The sequence below is a fragment of the Lagopus leucura genome, unplaced genomic scaffold (genome assembly GCF_019238085.1).
Source record: "Lagopus leucura isolate 7727_CA_CO unplaced genomic scaffold, USGS_WTPT01 Super-Scaffold_100157, whole genome shotgun sequence".
NCBI classification, from domain to species: Eukaryota; Metazoa; Chordata; class Aves; order Galliformes; family Phasianidae; genus Lagopus; species Lagopus leucura.
Genome location: NW_024962334.1, coordinates 1,273,245 through 1,295,793, shown reverse-complemented (window position 1 = coordinate 1,295,793; position 22,549 = coordinate 1,273,245). Strand labels below are relative to the sequence as shown.

Below are 22,549 nucleotides of genomic sequence, written 5' to 3'. Positions count from 1 at the left end.
GGTTCTCACACCACACATTTTAGGTTGCTTTTTGTACGCAAGCATGAGACGAGTTTTCAGTGCAGAAGATCAGAAACTCTGAATTCAAGCAGATATGCTATTCCTTTCATTGGAGGCTCATTTGTGCAGGTGAAATACTGCTTTTGGGCTAGGAATAGGGTGCAGGCAAAAATCCAGAGGTAGGTAAGCAAACACAGGGCTGGCTGACTACACAGCCCTTCAGCCACCCTGCCTGCTCAATGCCATATGGGCACAAGTCAGGAGAACAGCTTCAGTCTCTGCTCTTCAGCGCCGGCGCAGTAGGGTGAAATGAAAAGCTGCCATCTCAGCTCCGTGTGTTAGGCTGGAGAAGGCATAGGACATTCCCTACGTTCCCGGCCACAAAACTGAACAAAGCATCAGTCTGAGACACGGCAAAGTGAAGGTGCATTAGGAGACAGAGTCAAAGACAGAACTGGAGATAAGCTACATCACAGCTCAGATGAGTCCATCCAGTAGAACAGCTACCTCTTGAGCAGGCTCCAGGCTCACGCAGGAGCGGGCCAGAGACAGACACACTTACAGCACAGCTCAGGCAGGGACTGAAGGGCTCAGCTTCTGGGTATGGGCAGAAGTCCTGGGTGAGGCCACTCGAAGCAACTGGTCTGGAGGTTCCCACACTGGGCTCCTTTGGAGTCCTTAAACTGCTCTAAAACGTGCCACAATATCAACACAGTGCATGTAATCTCTGGATTTGCATCCCTTGCAACTGTGAAAAGTACAGTACTTCCACGCTTGTCAGAGAATGCACTGCAGTAGCAAAGTTTGCTGGAAGCAGATTAAAGCCACTCAGGACAGTCACAAAGGTCTGTGCCACAGGAAAGTCTGGATCAACATCACGAAATTAGCCTAGTGTTAAAGAAGCCATTTGTCACAAATAGTTTCCAAATTGCTTTATGCTGTGATCAGGCAAAAAACTCTTTTAAGCATAACCTGTCCTAAAACAAAAATTAAAAAATCACGGTGATTTAAGCATTTCCTGCTTAAATTAAAACTCCAGGACTAGAAATTGTAATGCCAAGTTTTGTCCTGGTAAGTTACTAAATGGCTCTTTCACGAATCTCTAGAGAAATACATTTATATTGAAAACAGCAAGTGACTAGTAACTATAACACTGTAAATATGACACTGAGCTGAAGTTATAGATGGAACATAATCTATCTCACAGAACAAAGCTTGTCAACGAAGAGGGATGAAATATTGTAACATAACCTAATTTATTATTGCCTTTTCATCCATCTTGTTATATTATGAAAGTGTCAAAGTTCAAACCTTGATATTTAATCATTTAATGGCACGTTATTCAATGCGGAGCAAACACTGATGGCATAACTTTCATACCAATGATACCCATGCTATTTCTCTGATATCTGCTCAATTCAGTTCTTGAAGAACTGAAAAATGGTAAACTCATTAAATTGCCTACGATTCTTTTCTCTGGACTGCACCCAAAACTTTAATACATGCAATTGCCAGTAGATTACGGGAGATAAACCAGTAGTAAGTGCTTTCTTGCTAGGTAGACAATCCTACTTTAAAGCACATAGCTGAATCCCACTGGTACCATTTCCCATGTTAAATTGGATTAAATAAATGTTAAATGACTATGCTTGTTTGACATCAAACATTTTTGGACAGACTGGCCTTTGGCACCAAGAGTCAACAGATGTCTAGAAAAAGCTTGTCATCTCTAAGACTGTAAGGCATGAGCCTGAAAATTCAAGCAAGAACAACTCTTATAGCTGTAAGTAGACCAAATGATCAAGTTAGTCCTCCTGTTACAAGTATATTCATGGCTGTTGATCTTTCCTAAATCAGGCTGCAGCAGCTAGTTACACATCTGAATGAAGATGGGGAAGATCACGAGTCAAACAATTATCCTGCTTCTCAAAATTTTTAGTTGCTACTGTACATAAACTGAAATCAATGGGAAACTGTCCACTGATTTTGTTCTGAAGTGATTGTGGATATACTCTTCAAAAGCACAAAATGCTGACCTAATTCTGCTGCCCCTAGAGCCATCAGAAAACCTTCCACTACCTTCAATATAACAACAGTGAAGCTGGCATTGACGATTTTCAAAATGCAATTCCACAGCCCCTTTTCTCTTTTCACTTCTAGTTGAATTTGCAAACAATCAAAAACATAAATGCGCAGTGTGGGAAATCAATAATATTTTTTAGTACTTACTTTTTTTTTTCCTTCAGAAATCATGTCTTAAAATAGGCAGTCCGTTCCCCTAAAATCATTCACTGCCTTCAGGAAAGCTAAGCAAATGATTTAGAATGTTTGAAGAATGACAGTTAATTGAATAAACAGAAATGTCAGCACTCTTCTCGTGATAGAGCTCCAAATGATACCAAAATTAAGCCCAGCTCGGTGCATTTTGTTAATGGTGGAAAGGAAGAAAAGGGAAAATTGACAACAGTGTAATACTGAAGTGAGAAAGAATGTTGGAGTTCCTTTCTGTGTTCAATGCTTGGTCAATATTTAGCTTCTTTCATTCCAAGATTCATATTAGCACTACAGTCAGTATGAGGAAGTGACAGAATCACATCCCCATACTCAGTAGGTACATATACTGTAACCATGAATGGGTCAGTGCCTACACAGCTTACACACAAAAGCAGCTAGATCAAGATCCTGGGCTCCACCACTTATCTGCTCTGTCACCTTTGACAAGTATGTTGACTACGTCTTCAGATGTTTCCCCAGATGTAAAACTGTGTTAAAGTGCTCAGAGAGTACTTGGTATCTACAAGGTCAGACCGATCAACAGTATGCTACAAATATTTCCTCACTGAGGCAAGGACAGGATCTCACAAAATGTTCAGTGCAGTTCTGCAATACAAATACGTAGAATACACAAATAACTTCACAAAATTAAACCGTACAATTGTACATAAAAAGATAAAAGTGACTGTACAAGGGATGTTTGTGGTGCTGGGAACACACAGAACAACTAGCTGATGACCCACAGCAAAAGCAGATGACTCTGGTTTCCCATCCCTTTTATGTGAAGTGTTAACATTATGTAGTTACAGTTAAAAATTGGCCACATTAATCAACACACCGAATCCTTAGTGATTGCATTCATTCCTTTTTTACAATTGACAGACTGCCTGATTGCAGATCTGGCTTTTTACAAGCTTCCTCTCCCACCTGCAAGACTTCAAAAATAACCCAATTAAGAATTTGTGTGCTCACTCAAGATGTGTTTATGCTGTAAAACAAGCAAACAAACAAACAAAAAAGCCAGTGAATTTTCATTCCATTATTTAACTTCTTTTTCTACACAAGGTCAGCTATAACTGATGACCTTCATCCCAAAGTAACAGCTGTACCAGGAAGCAACCGGTACTTCTGATGCCATTGGATATATTCATTTCTTCATTGCACAAGTCTGCACAAGTCTGGCTTGAAGTCCTTTCATGTGTTTCTTAAATGTGTACAAAGATACTGGTTTGATTTTTTTCCAAAATGTGCATAAAACCTCGTACTGCCTCTCAGTATTTCTCCAAGCTCAGGCTTCATATTTTCACCCTCACATGATGATATTCTCATTGTAACAACCTGCATTTCCTTTTTCTGTTCCTTCCACCCCACCAACGATCTCTGTCCCTACCTCCTGGCACATCTCTGAAGCTCCCTGCAGTTGGCCCTCAGTTTCCCCCAGCTGGCAAACAGATTCAGTGTGAATTCCTGCTTATAGAGTTCCTTGTATTTGCACAACACTCACTCAATAAAGCTGACCCTGCACTGAGACGTTTGATGTAACAGCAAGGGAAACAGCAAATTATTTTAGTGAGAACTATTGGTGATCAGTGGACGGTTGGACTGAGTGATCCTGTGGGTCTTTTCCAATCTTGATGATTCTATGATTCTATGAAATAAAAGTAACACTAGCCAGATCTGGCCATCTAGAATTTTCTTTGCTTGTTTCTGTTTGAGCCTTACCAAGGAATTGCCTTATCTCACTCAGTGCACGCTGACTTCTATGAGCTATATAAATACAGTAGGGTCCTATATCTAGCACAGCCAAAACTCATGTTGGCAAACTTTTCCTCCTTGTTTTTACCCAATTCCAACTCTATTGATTTGTGGTCACCATCTTACCAAGAATTATGTAACAATGCTGCATTTGATGCACAACTCTTGATTGCAAATACAGAACAGATCTGTATTCCAAGTAAATGTTTTTCAAATAAGCTCAGAAAATATCCTGCTACACACGAGCCCAGTGACTGCCATGGACCTCCAAATACCGCTTCCTCTTTAAGATATGTGGAAGGGAAGCAGGAAAATCTAAAATGTCTACAGCATGCTAATAACCTGTTGTTAGTAATAACAGATTGGACGTTGAAATTACCAACTGCATTCCTACAGCAAACTTCCACGCTCCGCAATTCTCCTTTGATGCTCCAGAGGTGGTCTCATTTGCCATTCAAATTTTAGCCTCCTCTTGGCTACAGTCATGGCCAGCCACACTTGAAGTGTTTAAACCACACAGGCACCACCATAAGAACGTGTGGGCACATATAAATTCTGCCTGCGTTCCTGCTACCCCTTTCTTCCTTCCCTTTCCCCTTCCTCTCCTCCCGCAAAGCAGCAGGTCAAAGGAGAGTCAGAAGCTTTCTCGCACTTAATGCTGTTAAGTCAGCTAATTGAATAAACATTTGTTTAACATTTGCTCCTATTTCACTAATGCACTGTGAGAATGAGAAGAATTTTATTCCCCTTCTCGCCTATCCTCCCCCTTCCTTCGGAGTGCCACTAGCTGTTATCGCGGTGACTAATGTGCTGTATGTGGCCATTATAGTCTTCAACTCCGAAATTACACCCGGGATGAACGATAGGCTCTGCCTGTATGCTGATTGGAGTTGGATGATGATTGATTAGAAGGAAGTCCGGCTACGTAGCCATGCAAAAAGAACTGCACTGAGCCACAAGCTTAAACACTACCGAGCGTTTCACCAGTGGCTTCAGAGCTATTAGATGTTTTCCTATTAACAACATTTCTCACATCCAGGTTTGTGCATTTTATCTTCATTCTTTCAAATCCTGAAATTGCTTGGATAAGAGCGTTTTATATATATTTATACGCTTTCTAAGAGTAGCCTGAACTTTTAGGGGAAATTGAAGAGGCTTTGTGTCAAGTACAGCTAAATCCAGCCTTTCTATATCAAACCCCTGCTAGAAAATTACTGTGCAGATGATAAGGCTGAAAGATATAATAAAAAGTGACTCTACTCAATTTACACTGCAATATTGGTATGACTGAATATTTTTCATTCAGCTGACTGATAAAATCACTAAACTGTATTGCAGATAAATAAAGGAGGCTTCTGTCAAGAATAAACACCATTAATCATGAAGTCTCACCCTCTGAGTTGCTGTGCTATGCAACTGCACAAATGCACCATCACAAGTGGCATGTTACCCAGTACCTCTTTTCTTTCCCTACTTTTCCTGGTGAGGCTGCCTTCTTAGGAAACTTCTTTTTTAAAGTGCATTTACAGAATTTAACAGTCTCGGAATAGCTTTTCCATTCAAGTTTACAGGCAATTGCAACTGAAATCTAAATTTCAGTGACAACACGTTCAGCCAAAAACTGACCCTGTGAGACAAAGCAAACCAGTGCAGCCTTGCTGTAAATCCAGTGTTAGAGTGAGAAGTCCATATTGAAACTGGTGAAGGTGAGATCTTTGTAACTCTAAAGCTGAAACAAATACAAGCATTTAATTAGGAGCCCCAAAAGCCCTTTACTCCCCACATCGCATTTTCCACAGGTTGCATTACACACGTTCACTGTTTCCAAATAGATGCCAAGAATCTCTTTGAACGTTCAAACACAAAAATTTCTCAGCATTGCAAATCTAACTGAAGAGAATTGATGGCTTTCCTTTCCAAGATGGCCTTATATGCTTAAACCGGACGTGCTGAAAGAGAATGACTGTTATCCAGCAAAAGCACAGTCAGAGGAAAAGAAAACCAGACAACTTAGGTAACCTTTTCGTAACCTGTTTTAGAGCAAGTGATGATTCAATAGTGGCCATGTTATCAAGCCAGAATGAAGCAGTGCCCTACACACTAATGAGGTTATAAAACGTACTTTGGTCTTCATGTTAAAAGCACTTAGCAAGTAGTCAGCTCGGCAAAGACCGACTGCGTGCTGGAGCACAGGACTAATCACACAGGCAGGAATCAAATCGACTGGAAGAATTAGGAGACTTGTGGCCCCGAGGAATGTAATTCATGCAGAAAAGCAGTTGTCAGAGCAAGGCCAGGGAACTGTGTGGGAAGAAAGCAAAATAAACAGCTCAACAAAGACAACAAAGACGCTCGAATAGTGGCTTTTCTAATGCTTGAGTACACTGAGACTTCAGTGGGTGCATACAACAAAAACCTCATCAGTGAAGACCTCTATCCAAGCAGATACACAGGTGAATGGCGCACTGGTTCAAAAACACTCCGAAAATGCCTGAAGTTTTAAAAAAAAAAAAAAAAAAAATCCCTGACATTGTACAAAAGAGAATGAACACATATGTATGTGCATGCATGACTGGGAAAAGAAGAAAATGATCCAAATGGCACAGAGATGAGAAGGGAGCTGAACTGGTTTCGACAATCACTCCTGATTTATCTCACTTCTGTTCACAGATCAGAACGCAATGCAGCCTGCACGCAAACAGCATTCCTGCCCATAAGCACCAAAAACCCACTGAGAAAAACTCCTCAGGATCCCCTCTGTCAGATCTGTGTGCACCAGGCGATTGCCTGGCCAGAAAGAAGGGGTCGAATCTGGTCTCAGCCTCACCAGTGCCAGTGATGGGTGCAATTTGTGACAATTCATTAAATTTTGAATACAACTGAGATTCGAATTTCACAACACACTGTTCTCTTACAAATAGTATTTTCAGCTGATGGGTTATTACTGCCATAATTTAATGTACTGAAATTTTTAGAGATCTATGCTCATACAGTACTTACCAACCGTAAGTACCTCTCTCCTCATTACTTAGTTCCCTCACTGATGATTTTTATAAGCCCTCTCTGCCCAGCACTTGAGAATGTCACGCTTACTATTGTTTCAGCAAATGTGAGTTTCTTTTCTTCCCTTAACTCCTCTGCTAAGGCAGTAGCAAAGGAGGCAGCAAAGGAGGCATTCTTCTGCCTGGTGAAGTACCTGGAAAGCCTCTCATGTTACCTCAAGTGAATACTCCCTTCAGTGTCTGTTCTGTAATGCCAAGAAACATTCTTTTTTCTACATTCAAAAACGAAGCAAACCAAAACCCTCTGCTTTTGTCTCATGAATCTACTATAGGTCATGTCCACAATATTAGAAAAAAAAGAGATTTGGGGAAAGAGAAACACAGAAAGCTTTTTTTTCAATTCTAATCATATATGCTAAAATAAGATCTGAACTGCTAAGGCAACAGCAAGTTGGCAATAATAAAAGTTGGCAATAATAAAATTCAGAGACTGAGTGTCTTTCACACTGCACTTGCTACCTAAGTTTAATTGTGAAGGAAACATGTGACTAAAATTTTAAGTTTAAATACTACAGTTCGAACAGAAAGAGTGATCTGAAGGTTCAGTATCAATCATTTCTGTTGAGGTATGGCTGAATTTGTTTTTCACCTCTGTACTAATGACAGTAAGCAGTTACTACAGTTACTGTTCACAAGGACTAGTACCTATTTCTGAACACAGAAGATATCAGCTGGAATTTCTCCCCTAATCAGCACTCCTTGCAATTACATAGATTTATAGAAATTACTGTCTGTATGAGATGCACAGTGTATCTTCAGAAATGCCTAAAAGCAGTCCAGAGCAACCCATGACACTTACTTTGGGGGGGGAAAAAGTGATTTTGAGAGTTGTCCTCATTACTGCACCTCAGTGGCAGTACCAGGTGTATGGGACACTGCACCTAAGAATGCAAGTCAAGGAGTCATCCTCTGAAAACACAGCTGCTTTTCAGCTCTGTGTGAGCAGCTTTATCAGTTATTCAAACTCTCTCTGAGCACCACTGCAAATACCATGCAAGCAAAAGATTAGTGTAAACATCCACCAGGGCAGCAGAGTTCACAGCTGGATGATGCACAACGCATAGCAAAGGTGAATGCTGCAAAGTCGAGGTTTGGAGGGAGAAGAAATGGATAAATGGATTCTGCTGGGAGCTGTTTCCTGCATTTTCAGAAGTCCAGGTGTGGGGGCTGGCTGGGGTGCAACCACACCATAGTGAGACTCTCCAGTCAGGTGAGGTTTCCTCTCACACAGGTCTGTTTCCCTGTTTGAAATTGCAGGCACTGAAAGCCACTGCGATGTCACGCAATGTGCACTGCAGTTCAGTTCTCGTAAGAGTTGAATATATAATGACTGAAATACCACGGCCATCAGAAGAAGCAAAATACAGACTTCACCCAGCAGTTCTTGCTTTATTTGTGCGTATCACTGGAGGTTAAAAGCATTCCTTGGGCAAAGTAACTTTTAACTACTGTACGGCTGTTAAGGTTCCACCAATGGAGACACTGACAGTGGATCACCCTTCTCTGGTGCAGACTTTTAGCAGTGCTGTATGCAGGTTCCTGTTCATCACTGGTAAAAATGCATTACTAACAGTGGGGATTACATTGAAAAGCAGTTTAGTAGCTAAGATCTTACTCAATCAAATGGTGTTGTCATGCTCTCTGTATCTGTCCTAGTTTCCAGGCATATAAATAGGAGGCATTACTTTTGGAGCAACCTATTTTGTTTCTTAAATAGCTATCTACGGATGCAGATGAAAAGTCCAAAAGGAACAAACTCACCAACTCAGGGCACACCTACATCAGCAAGGTAACCTACACATTTGCCATCTCTGCATCTTTGCAATTCAGTCTAATCACAGGGGTAGAAATGCAGTTCCTAGAAAAGCCTGGTGTCCTTGGATAGAGAACAGCAAGCCAAGGGGAAGCCAGCTATGGAAGGTTTCTTGGTACTGTCCAGATGATGTACGCTGATAGTGATCTTCCACAGAGAAGAAGAGAACCCCTGATTGCCTCTGGTCATTCAGCTCCTGCCCTTCCTGCCAAATGTGTCTACAGCGTTGTTAAATTGGCCTATTCATAATGGTGGCCTCTATAAACTGGACTAGACTATCAATCTTTTCTTACACAGGCCAGAGAAAAAGCCATGATAAATCTAGGCTGAATTTCAACAGATAAGGACAGAAAGATATTTATCTTTAAGGAGATAGCCACTTGAGTCTGATCTGTTTAGAAAATCTCCCTCATGAAATACTCCCTAAATTTCTGTTGATAAACTTAACACCGATGGTCACAGCATCTAATAAATACTACTTTTGAGCTGACGTTTCAGTTTGTTCCTCCAGAAGGAATGGATTCCTGGCACGTTTCTCCAGGATGTTTTTTTTTGCCTCTGTGTCTAATCTCTGTGGGGTCTCCAGAAACTTACCAAAACCCCCACAAAATTAACTACAAATGCAATTGTAAGCTATTGCAGGATCAGATCTACAGATTCGATGCTGGAAGGGACTAAGCAATAAAAACAAGGCAAGTACACAGAACCCAGCTTCCATGAAAAGCACCTTCTAAAAGAAAGTCCCAAGTCCTTGTTTGGTCATGTAAACTAAGAACAAAAAAACAACTTGTATGACTTCCAAATCACTTCCTCTGTTAGCTGATAAAATCAGTTACAGATGTGGACCCAGTCCACCCTGAGGTACACATATAAAACACTCACAGCACCCAATCCCTTGGGTGGATTGTTTTTTTCTGCATCACAAAATAGAGAATAGTCAAGGGGCAGCCAGTCAGTCTCCTGCACCTCAGAAGCACATCCAAGAGAAGCTCAGTCATCTGCTTTCTGCCACAAATGTGCAAACCAATTTAGACACATCCATACATACAAATAATATCCTAAATCGAGCCAAGGGTGGTAAAACCAGAAACAAAGTGGCATTTAACTTCTGTTTCGTCCTCCTTTTGGCAAATTCTGATTCTAAATTCAATCCATATTCTAACATCATAGGAAGTACAGTTGGAGGAGGAGAGAGTCTAAGCCAGGCTTAGATTGTGTGAGAGTATGATGAAGATGCTCTGTGTTTCTACACTGCAGATGTACTCATTGCTCACATTTCTTCCACTTAATGCCTGCTCACACTTTAGGGACCTCTCATTCACAACACAGAAATCTCACCACTACACTTAAAAAAGAAAGCAAAAGAAAGAAAGAAAGAATGCTAAGACTGTAACTTTTCAGTTCTCTTTGAACCAAGATTTAACGTGAGTGGAAGAATTGTACTGAAAAAAAAGGAGTCTGTCACAGTCCAGTACCTCACAGGCCACTGCAACAAGTTTGACAGCAGCCTCTATAGAGTTGGCTTGCTTCTGGTTCACTGCACATGAATACCACAGTCAATATCTGCTCACTCGACTAATACTGCTGACTACAACACAAAGAACACAGGAATTTTGTCCAAGAAACCACAGGCTCAGAGCCTCTGAATGTGCACTATATTTAGAGCTTGCATACTTTGCAGCAGATAATAGAATGAGATAATAGAAATTTCAAGAAGCAAAACTCTAGCACTGTGGCTCCTCTGTGTATTTTTGGTTAAAGATTAAATTAATGACCAACCAATCTGTATGTTCTTCATGTTTCTGTGCATGAGTATTTTCCCTGCTTGTTTTGTTCAAGTTTGCTCTCTAATTTTCCATCTTCCTCAGACTGCGTAGATCCTTCTATCAGTTTTTATGAAAAAAAATGGAAATTAACTCAGGGTAAGTCACTTTCTACATTCAAGCAACTATATCCATCTTATTATACAAAAGGAGTGCATAAGCATGCACACAAATATACGTGCTTGTACTTACATCTGCACACGGGGAGAATCCTAAAAGCTCCAAGGCATGCCTACTTACTCCTCAGCCTGAAGTAAAATGTTACACATGCAGAGGTGTCCTCAGGCAAGACTTTTGCAGCCATTCACTTTGTTTCCATCAGCTCTTAACTTAGGCTGGCTTGAAAGTTTGCCTTAGGGAACAACTTTTCACTGGCAGACAGGAATTTGTCTAAGTACTGTTACAAGCCCAGATGGAGTAAATCAGCTCAGTGGCAGTGCTGTCCAGTGATAATACCTCAGTGCTGATAAAGCTAGAAGCCGTTGCTCTTTAGCACCATAATCCACGCAGATCACTTTAAGAATCCCTTTTGTTGGATTCAGGTCTCCCAGATGAATTTGTGCCAGCCTGCCCACAAGTGGACTTGAAGCAATGCTCACCAAAGGCCTTCCTTTCTCTTTCCCCTTTGCATCACACCTATGAGATGTCCTGCAATTTGCTGCTACCAAGGACTGTATTATTGTGAATGGTGACCAGTTAGCAGCCTGCTGGCAAAAGCATGCCTTTCTCAAAAAGGCTGGGGACCACACCTTCTCCAGCACCTCTGGTTCTCCGTGGGGCAGGATGGAATGCGACCTAAATCCTACTTATGCACATTGCTTTCTAGGGCTGCCGGCACCACTGGACAGCCTCCGGAAGCCTGCATTGACAGCAAGAAAAAAACAGAGAAAGAGAAAGATGAGACCTGACTTTGCGTTTTTCTTATCATAAAAGAGGAATAGAAAACTGGGGGAAAGTTTCTACAGAGCAATTTTTAACGAAACAAATTCTCTTCTTTCAATTGCTTTAAGTTTCCCAGCCATGCCAAAAACAAGCTCACTGCATAAGAACAAAGACCCTCTGTTAACATAATATTTATCTGCTGCTACCGTTTCTTCTTTAAAAATCTGTGGTTCGTAGGTATTACAATTAGCTACTCCAGAGAAAATGATTATGCCACGAAGTATGATCCACAACAGAAACAGATGAATGATATGAATCAAATTTAATCTGGTGCAGTTAGAGGCAATTCTGTTGGCTTTCGCGCATATGTGCTTGCTAAAAACAGAGATAGTTTTTAGCAGTGAATCCTTATTTGATCTAGAATTTATTTGCCAACATAGGAGATTTTTTCTATAAGATACTCTTTCCTCGATATTGTCTCTTTCTCTTCTAGTAGGAAGAGAGCACATGCACAAAACCCATGAAAGAGCCTGGCAGAGTTTGCAGAAATTTCAGATTTTTAAAGGAGAAACAGTAGCAGCAGTGTAACAGAATCGAGGTAAAACAGCTACACTCAAAAATGTTTTCTTATTTCACTGCATGAGCATTTTTTCCTCCAGCTGTCTCTCGGTATCACAAATGCAGCCGAAGCACCGATCCTTTCCTGCAGTTCAGTATGTGCCACGAAGTACAGAATAATTTGTTTTAAACTTTTCCCAGTTTCAGGCCCTTTCTAAAAACATGATCTGTTTCTGAAGTCGTTCTGAAAAAAATTCTCTTGCAAAAGAGAATTTATGACCTGCAAGTCTTACGGTAAATATTACTAAAAAAGTAGCAACAGCTGAACAAAACACTGATTCACTGTTTCAAATGAGGCAATGCTATATCCTGCATGAGAAATCACAGTTCTGGCTTCGACTTGGGCCCCCTTTTCCCCAACTTGTGAAAGGCCTGGCACTGAAAAAAAAACCTCTCAACTGCAGGTTATGTGTGGGCATGCAGCCTTGCTATTTCACTTCTGTGAATCCCCATCAGCACAACACTCTGTCACCAAGAGGCTGCCTACAGAGCCTACAAGATGCACACTCGTGGCATGAAACTAACACCAAATAACCTTAACAAGTCACTGAACCACAGTGCTCACTTCTCAGGAGCTCACTATAAAAATGCCCCTGGCTATTTGCAGCTGCTTCTATCCTTGCTGCACCTTCCCCACTTCCTGGGCAGGCTTCTTGGGGTGCTTCCCATTTAACACCCATTCAAGATTTCTCCCTGCTTACAGAAAATATTTTCACAGGTGATTTTGGAAGGCTTGTAACTATAGCTCTCTTTTCAAGATCCCAGCCTTTCTTCTACTTCGGCTCCAGGCTAAACCGCAGAGCTTCTTCCAAGCCTTAAAGTAATTAAGGACAATCCAAGCAGTGAAGTTTTTCACACTGGGTGGGGCGAAATGATCCAGGAATGCTCAGATAATCTGGGGAGTTCCTTGCCAAACCTCCAGTTTACAGACAGTGATGTAAAGCCACAGGTAGAAGATTTTAAAGGTTAAAACACATTTTTAAAAGAAGTACGAGCTTAGGAATGAAAGCGTGATGGAAAAATCAAGCAATCGGTGGTGATAGGGCTGGGAAAAGCTAAACATTCTACCAACTGTATGGCAAGCAGTTTCTCCTATAATTAAGGATATTTTGCAAGGCCAACCCTTTAATCTTTTCGCATTTGCCTATCTCTCACTATACTGCATGGTCCAAACTCAGAGGGTGATGAAAGCTGAGCACCTAGGCCTGCCTTTCCTTTCCTTTTCACCCTTATGTAACTGGTGTCTGTATAAATTAGATACGAAATAACACAGCCAAGAATCAAACTCCCTTTTTATGAACTTGAAAGCTGACTGCAAACAGAACACATGCTTTGCTTTAGTACTGGTGCATTCACGCAGTTGAAAATATTTGTTTGAGGGATTAGTGTTAGGTAATTATCTGCGTGTGCATAATTTCAGAGCCTATGGCTGCCAAGCTCAGATCCCCACAAGCCTCAATCAGCAACTAGAAAAAATGAGCCTGGAGCACTGTTGATTCAAGGAAGCTGCAAGACAGCAGCTTTGACTTGCAGCTTCCTCCTTGCAAGTGCAAACTTCTCAGGCATTAAGCATGTGGATAACATCAGCATGCCTTCACTCGGGTTTACCTCCTAGCTCTCCCTTACTCACAGTCCAGGGATAACAGAAGATGGGATGGGAAGAGAAAGAAAGGTGAAGACTAAATGGATGAACATTTTGGAACACGAGGTGTATCCTGTTCAACCCTGAATCTCTGTATCAGCCTCCTAGGACATCCCATCAGACACACTGCACACAGACCAGCACCCTGGAGACATTCATTGCCACCTTGCACTTGTCCGTGCTTCAGCTCTGCAGGACCATATTCCCTTCACAGCCACATGAACAACGCCTGCAACTATCAGCCTAGGTCACCTTCAAAGGCCTCCAACCCACTTCTGATCACTACAAGGAACTCTCATCCCGACAAAGTCAATGCCAACAAAGACATCAGATCACTGTAAAATTAGATGAAAGCAAATCTGTGAATTATGGCTCCTGAGGAATACAAGAAGAAAAAAACCAACGTGTTTAAAGCATTAATCCATGTTCAGTGAATGCTCACAGCAGCAGCACTGGACACGGCCTAGAAAAGCTGTCTCTCTCTACTGGATGGCCCAGCATTGGCACGGACTGAAAATGGCTTAGCTTTAGTCTCTGCTTTACTACCTTGCTTTGGAAATCAATTTTGAAAATTAGGTAAGAGCTAGAGAAAAGCAACAACAAAGAAAAACAAAACAAGCAGTGCAATTATTAAAGACACGCTTTGTTCTAGTGTGTTTTAATCATGACATTTAACAAGTAATTTAGCCCGCTAGCTCAGTGAAAAGTAGTAAAACTGAATTATGGTTTAATGGAAATATTTTGAAAACTAAGATTCATGCCTTGAATTAAAAAAAAAAAAAATGCAATTAAACAAAGAAACAAACAAAAAAAACCCACAAAAAAACCACACTCCAGCTCCAGTTATAGAGTCATTATGTTGCTGCTCGCTCAAGAACGATTGAAGTTTCATACATCTTCCCTGAAGTATAAACTGAAGACATACTGTGGAAATTCCAGAATAACTAAGCAGTGCTAACAAACAGGTCTTGGTAACACAAAGTGACACATTTCAGTACATATTCATAAGGGTTGGGGCTTATTATTGGGCTGTAATTGCAGTTGTTCTAACACCTAATAAGCCATGGTTGGAAAAACAAAGGCAGGTTAATTTGTGATTTCCTCCACTCATTCAGAGGCAAATTAAGTGTCAAACAGCTAATACAGAACATATTTCATTTTATGAGATTTTAATTTAATTCTGCACCATATCGTTGATGCCTTAATATAGGGTGGTTTATCTAAGAAAAAGAGCAATTTATAAACCTCTTTCAATTGAAATCTTTAATGATAGGATACGATAGCATAATTACAGCAATGACTGCTAGTCCTCGTATACACAAGCATCTGTCAGCAATTCCATCACAAACATAAACCTCTACTTTAGGGGTTTACAACTCAGTTATAAAATTTGGCTCCAGGGTGAAATTTGGGATACAGCAGTTCTGCCCATCAGCAATTAAACTACATATCACACACATAAATAGATATCATCATGCACACAAACACACGTATATCTTTGGAGCTGGAAGTACATAGAAGCCTGTAACAAATTCCTCCTTTTTTTTTCTTTCTTTTTTTTTTTTGGTGGCCACTGTTCAAAATACTGTGCATGTTATAGGCTTCAGGTGGACAAGGCCTCCTCTCACATTTTTTCTGCACTTGTATTACTACTAACTAATTCCACTAAGGTTTGACAGGTTCTGGAACACACTTCTAGGAGCTTGGGTAACTGCCAATTTTATTACTTTTATTTTTTTTTCATATTTGAGGGTACTACGAAGCTGCAGGGAAAAACCACTCATACAATGAAGTCATTGATAAAGCTGTTGGGTAAACACTTGGATCCTGACTGGTGTTCTAGCCATTTTCTCTCAAAATTCTCAAATAACTTCTCATGTCCTCTTCTTTTTCCTTTATTATTATTATTATTTTTTTAAATATATCAATGGTATTAAGACAGCAGTCCAAATAATCATTCCAAAAGGCCCCAGATCTAACTTCCCTGAGTGCCACTTACATCAGGGTCTGTAGAACTTGCAAGAAAATCGTCGGTGTCTACCACACACAAAAATTGAAATTTATTCCTGAAACCTGCAAAAGCATGATGAACCTACTTACAAAGAAGCTCTTAGAGTCCAACAAAGTTATTTTCAACTGCTTAATTGACTATTTACCTTGAATTGTGCTGAGCATAATGGCTCCAAGATCTATTACAGCTCATCATTTCAATGGTGATACAAACTAAACGACTGGAAGAATTATCAGGAGTAAAACAAATAGCCAATATCAGGGAGATTTTCAGATTAAAGCTTGGGTTGGTGTCAGAGTGTGTAAAGCAACTGCTTACAGCTATATACATAACACAACGTGCCAAGATCCCCCTGCCCCTTATAAGCCTCTGCGGGGCCTGGCAAAGCCTCAGCTCCGAGGCAGGACTGCAGAGTTCAGGGTAGCACTGATTTCAGAGGGAAGGAGGCCGTCAGTGGGCATCTTTAACATCTTAAGGAACTTTGTCAGTATAGGATGCCACATAGCCCCAAATTTTCATCGTCACCCAAAGGGGACACAGCCATGCACCCGCCCAAAAGACCCTGTGCACTTTGCATCACTGGGCTGCGGCTCTGGGCAGTGAGCACAGCCAGACAGAGCCCCACACAGCACAGGATACAGACGCCTCAGCAACAGTGCGCAGGTGGTGCTCAGATTTTGCAGTAAGTCCCTCTGATAATTCAAGTTAAAATACATCATGGATCCACTTTGGGTTTAGTTCATCAGCTCAGCACACTCAACCTTGTTTGGGCAAGCCAGGGAACTGATACACTTGTTTGCAGCACCCCAGGAACTGCTTGCTCTAACTAAAGACAAATTTCCTATCAGCTTCAGAAGAAGCAAGACCTGAGCTCCTAGCCACTTTCTTTCTTTTGGGCACCACTAGGTGCCCAAAAACACCTAGTCAAAATGTTCATTTGCACTGCAACATCTGGGATGACCATAATGAGTCTGTATGAGCCTGCCATCTTTAGCTTACAATGGTTTTTAGCAGCAAACCTAAATGTGTACTTGAGTATATTTATTACGTGGTTGAATGTGGGGTAGATGCTGATGCATCAGAGGAAATAAGGAATAAATCACAGGTTTCTGCTCTCTCCCCTTCTATAAATACCCACTTTTCCGCTAGCGCCCAAGAAGACTGCAACACAGATTTATTACTTACCTCCAGGCAAATCTGTTCTAAAATTACAATTCAGTAATAGAAGACTGATCCAAAAAAATTGTTAGTAAAATATTGTCTGTGCACTTGGGCATGTAGTTAGGATTGTTAATATCAATTAATTCTGCTCACAGAGGAGGACTTGTTTTAAAACAACTTCATTTTTCTTCTGCATATATGTAATTACACAGCTGTAACTAATAGCCATAGCAAAGCAATCTGCCATCTAAACAACTCGCATTATTCTTCAAAGTATTACTTGTGCTTTTCTTCTTTTATTTTCTCAGTATGAGAGGTGATTAGTAGATATGATTAAATGTATATACCAAGCCTTTTAGTGAAGTACTAAGCCCTGCTTTTTGGCTTCATTTTTTTAATGGCACATAGCAAGTTTTCGGACACAACTGTTTTATACTGCAACGCTTATATTTGTATCCCCCTACAGAATAAGGTAATATTTATTTCTAAACGATTTCACCACTACCACGCTTTTCTAATGCACGTTATCACTGGCATTCATTTCTTTTATCTTTGTGTAAACCATGTGCTCTATCACATTTGCCATTTTGTTTGGGTGACAATCCCATCAATCAACCGATTGCCTGTGCACGCACACTACAGGGACTATGAAAATTTACCAAAAATTTAATTATCTTTCATAGCATTCACTGGGAAAAGAATCTTCAGCACAAGAGGGAATTTTAGCATCAAGAGTCCCAAGCCTGATTCAAACAGAATACATGTTTTGTCTGGCACTTTTTAATTTAGCATTTATAGAATGACAGCACTCAGAATAAATGTCAGCAAAATGTATAGGTAACACTTGCCAGCCACCTATTGCAAAAGAATTTCTCAGGCACAAGCCTGGTTTTGCTTCATGGACAGATAACCTTGATGCCTTCTAAAAGTAAATCTCACTCTTCAGCTAAACTGGCAAAGTGCTCTGGATGCACAGTTTTAAGCATGGCAAAGATTCATATACTTGCCCACTCTTCAAGATAGCGCAGGAAGCTGAAGCGGGGTGGAAATACTGAATACTCACACATGCAGAGGAGGAATGGGAGATGGTTCGTAATGGTAGCGTCCCTCATGATGTCTTGCATCAATTGGTACAGGAGGGTGGAACGCTGGGAAGAGGTGAGGTGGATCTGAAAAAACAAGCAAGGTGCCCAGATCTGAGTATCTCCAGTGACTCTTCACAAATACCACTAATACAAATGGAACAGATAGCTAAAACTTGTGCCAACAGCACTGCAACTTACGGGTCAAATGCTCCTTTCCCACTGCAGTCACTCAGGACTGTCTGAGCATTTGGCCCACAGCATTTGCATGAATATGTATTTACTAATTTTAATATTCTCTTTTTATAGCTTAAATGGAAAGGGACATCAAGAAATCTTTAATAAATAATTACATGCCCATATGTGAAGTGTCAGATCAAAAGGACCATCATTCCTGAGCATTCCTGATTTATTTATTTTTTATTAAAACAAGAAAAAATATCCCAAGAAGAAAAGGCTGGGCAGAGAATACCATAAAACAAAAAATATATATCCTAAGAGATGTCTAAACAGTCCTACAACAGAAAGAAGAACTGAAGCAGCATGCTGAGAAATGACTATCTGAAATAAATCAGACAACGAAGTTAAAAGCAAAATGCAATCGGGGAAGGTTGTACCAGAGATGCTTAACTGCACTGCGTCGACAGACAGACAGAGACGCATCAGAAGAAACGTGCCTGTGGACCAGAGGATCCATCCCACACGCTGCACTCAAAAGGGACGGCGCCTGCTTTGTCTCTGTGGCAGCAGACCCAGCCATTCCCTCTGCTGCGCCTCCCCCAAGGACAGGGCTTGCAGCTGCCATGCCTCCCTTTCCACTGCTCAGGAGAGCCCCAGCGACCAAGCTGACAAAGGGGGAACCCAGTCAGCCAGCCCTGCTCGCTCCACCTCCCACAGCGCGCTGGTGGAGGGCCCAAGCACAGCCTGCTCCACGTCTCTGCTGTGTTTGAGGCAGAACCTGCTAGGGACACCATTAGCACCCCACAACACTGCAGCACCATGCTGGAGCGCCTCCACAAGGCTGCATTGAGGGGCATCCCAAATGCAAGAAGTGCTGAGCATCTCCAGCAGCACAAAAACAGAGCCTGCCCAATTACCTGACCGCCACTTTGGGTGAAGTCATGTGTTTATCCAACACTAAAAGCTGACAAGTACAGACATTAGGTCATGTCAGGGATTTACTAAAACGTTTCTAGAGAGAAAAAATCTTTAATTATACCCTCCCTGTATCTCTAAGTCCATTTCAGTTTCGCCTGCTGACACTTAAGGTATCTTTTCTTTGTATGTTCTGCCCTTCCTATTCAGCAAAATGTAATCCTCTTCTTAGATTATGTTATCTATGGAAACAGTTGCTTCATCTAAACTACTGTGATTTAAAAAAGAAAGAAGGATTTTTCCCCTTGGTATTTGTCAAAAGTTGGGTTGGTTTGTTATTATATTTTGAAGTGGGAAGGAAAGACTAGAGCAACAAAAATCATGGCCCTTAGGGGAATAAACAGATGAGCTGAAGGGGAAATCACATAAATTCTGAAGGCATATTTCCAGTATTTCAGGGAAATCTGGAAACATTTGAAATGGCCTGTCCAGTTTCAGGGCTTGTTTTTTTGAAACATCAGCTAGTGTGCAATCAGCCACAGCACATTTCTACCATGTTCTGACTCGGGACAATATAAATGAAGAATAACTGTAGTTTAATAATGGAACCTGATCATGGCAGCTTCCATTCCAGTTCTGCTAGATACGCTGGACTTGGGTGGTAGTTAGTGGCTAATCAGTACCCCTGAGAGCACACAGTTGTCATTTGACCAGAGGATGCTAGCTTCCACCTCTCAGAATACAATTTTCACCAGCCAGCAACACATAGAAGGGAGAAAAGAGCACAAGAGATGAGAGATCACAAAGGTTTTGAGACCCTTTCCTTGTTAAGGTAAGCATGAACCTCCTCACTTCCCCACATCAAGCACTCACCCCAGCCTCCTGTCAGCTTTCATGCTAAGAAACCCCAGTTAGCCCTCCTGAGGTCTAGCTGAAGCTGAATGTGATCACCAAACATCCCCTATTTGAGAATGGAAGATGTGTATTATGTGAATCAAAACGCTCTGTGGGGCCTATACAGCACACCACCAATCCGTATTTAGCACGTGGGATATAAATCCCCAAGAACACCTTTTGGAGGCCTCTTGCATTTAGTTCCTTTGTCCACCTTGGTTGCATCTTGGTTGCCATTTCCTTCTGGGCAGCAGCCATGCTCCATCACAGCACAGGGAACCATCCCCATCAGCCCTGAGCTGACCGAGCAGAGATGCAGAAGTCCCCCATAATTATCCGTCTCACCTGTTATTATTTACACACGATCAATACAGCTGGAGAGCATCCTAACTCAAGCTTATATGTGACAAGTTACTACACTGTAGGAATCTCCTGTCTCAGTCCTTAAGAAAAAAACACATGATGACTTCTCCAAAGTCAGGCTAAAACCGCTGGAGCAGAATAAAGTGCCACTAAACCTGGCCATCTGCTATTTATCATATAATCTCCTGAGTGATGATTCTGCAAACCAGCTGCTAAGTGCTGTGTACTCTACTGCCAGCAAACTAACAGACCAAATGGGTGACAGGGAGAGTAATGTGCAGAACTAGCAGAATTGGGTTTATGGAGGGAATTCAAATTCTGCCATGCCTCAGGAAATGCTCAGTGCAGAAGTAAGAAGTAAAAACTGTGTGTTTTGGTGGCCATAGACTACTCCATTCGGAAAAGCATTCAATATTTACATGAAAAGATCCTTGCATCAGAGACCTCCAAACACACCCATCATTTAGGGCTTCACGTGGAGTGCACTTGAAATTCCACAAAAATGTAATTGGCTGATACGTATTTAAATGGAAATACAGATTAAGAAGTTTGCCAAGCAAGTAACACAAGCTGCAGCCAGCTTTCCAATGCTTTTTCATACACTGAGTGCATCTTGGCATTGTTATTTATGCAGTAGCTAAGAAAGGAGTAAGTCTACTCACGGGCTGAGACTGAATCTCTTTGGTGTTCCTGGTGCTCTCTCTGTTCAAAGAACCAGAGGGTGACTTAGTGCAGAAGTCAGGACCGCTGCTCTGACTGCAACAACATTTACATGTTGCCCAAAGTGTGAGGAACAAAATCCTTACCCTTAGCAAACAGGAACTCCTCTCATCAAAACAAATCAACAAAATGTAACTTTCCTACGCAGCAATGGAATTATTTATTACCACTCACAATTTTTAAAAAATTCTGGCTGAGATGCAAACTAGCAAAGCATCTGTCAGGTAACTTTCTTGCAGACATCCAAAGGCAACCATGAACTCCTGGACAAACACTTCCACAAACCCTTACACTCTTGCAGAGACTCCCTGACATAAGCATACAGTCAGGGAATTATTATCTGTCAAGATGGACAGATGCTGCCTGTGTATTTGGAGTCCTCAGGTTCCACTCAGCAGTATCCTGTCCTGTGCTTAATTCTCACTATTTTCAAGAACACTTGAGGACATGCCAAAGTAATGGAAACACACTTAAACATTCCTCGCTCATTGCAGAATTTGGTTTCTACTGCCTGCTCCCACATACTTTGCTGTCTACTGCTACAAGCTTCCTTTAGATGCTCTTCTGTCTCCTACGTAGTGAACAGTCTCTTCATAATAAAACGGGAGATACAATTGCCTAAAATGCTCAAAACCTATCTCTCTTAACATGGAGAGACTTTCTGGAAAATACGTCAATTTATGCTGACTTTTTGTTGTGCAAAACATGCCTTTTTATTTCTTCTCAAAGGATCCTTCTTTGCTCCTTAGAGGAAGTGAATAGGATCATCTCTCTCAAATTACAATCACTCCCATACAGGAAAAGAGAAGAGCCCTCCACTTGTTCTCTGAAAGTCAGAAACCTCTGGTTCTTCTGCAGCACCATGGGAGAGAAGCAAGGAAAAGTTACAAGTACGTTCCTTGCTGCTGAAAAGTGAATCTGAAGTCTAATGAGATGCAGCAGCGGTTTTCTGCAAGCTTGGGTGGAAAGGCACATAATTCATGCTGGCTCTAAGGTGTCATGCAACACCATGAGACAGTGCTGAAGAGGGCAGGCTGCCCCTGAGATCATTCACAAACAGAGAGCATTTCTGTAGACTCTCATTTAAGAAATCACTAAATTTGGAAAGCTGGGCTTCAATGTCAAGGCAAGTAAAGCTGACTGTTCTCAGCTGATTTTCTCAAGCACCTTGTGATTCTTGCCAAACCCTTGAGGAAGACGGCTGCTGAAACGACAGGCTGCATTTCCCAGCATGTCAAGAAAGCATTCTCCACTGTAGAAAATGCCTGCATCAGCTTGAGTGCATTTGGTGCAGTCTCAAAGTATGCACCTGCACTGTGAGATCATGGCACAAGACAACATGGGATTCAGGCAC

The 22,549-nt window shown here is 41.4% G+C and overlaps 1 protein-coding gene across 1 annotated transcript in view; it reads right to left on the bottom strand.

Annotated features, from left to right (window-relative positions):
• The window catches only part of GLI3 (GLI family zinc finger 3), a 202,083-nt gene that overhangs the window by 73,389 nt on the left and 106,145 nt on the right, over nucleotides 1-22,549 (bottom strand). Inside the window, exon 4 of the mRNA XM_042888646.1 lies at nucleotides 18,105-18,210. Within this exon, the coding sequence (XP_042744580.1) occupies nucleotides 18,105-18,210 (106 nt within the window). The remainder of the gene's footprint in view (nucleotides 1-18,104; nucleotides 18,211-22,549) is intronic.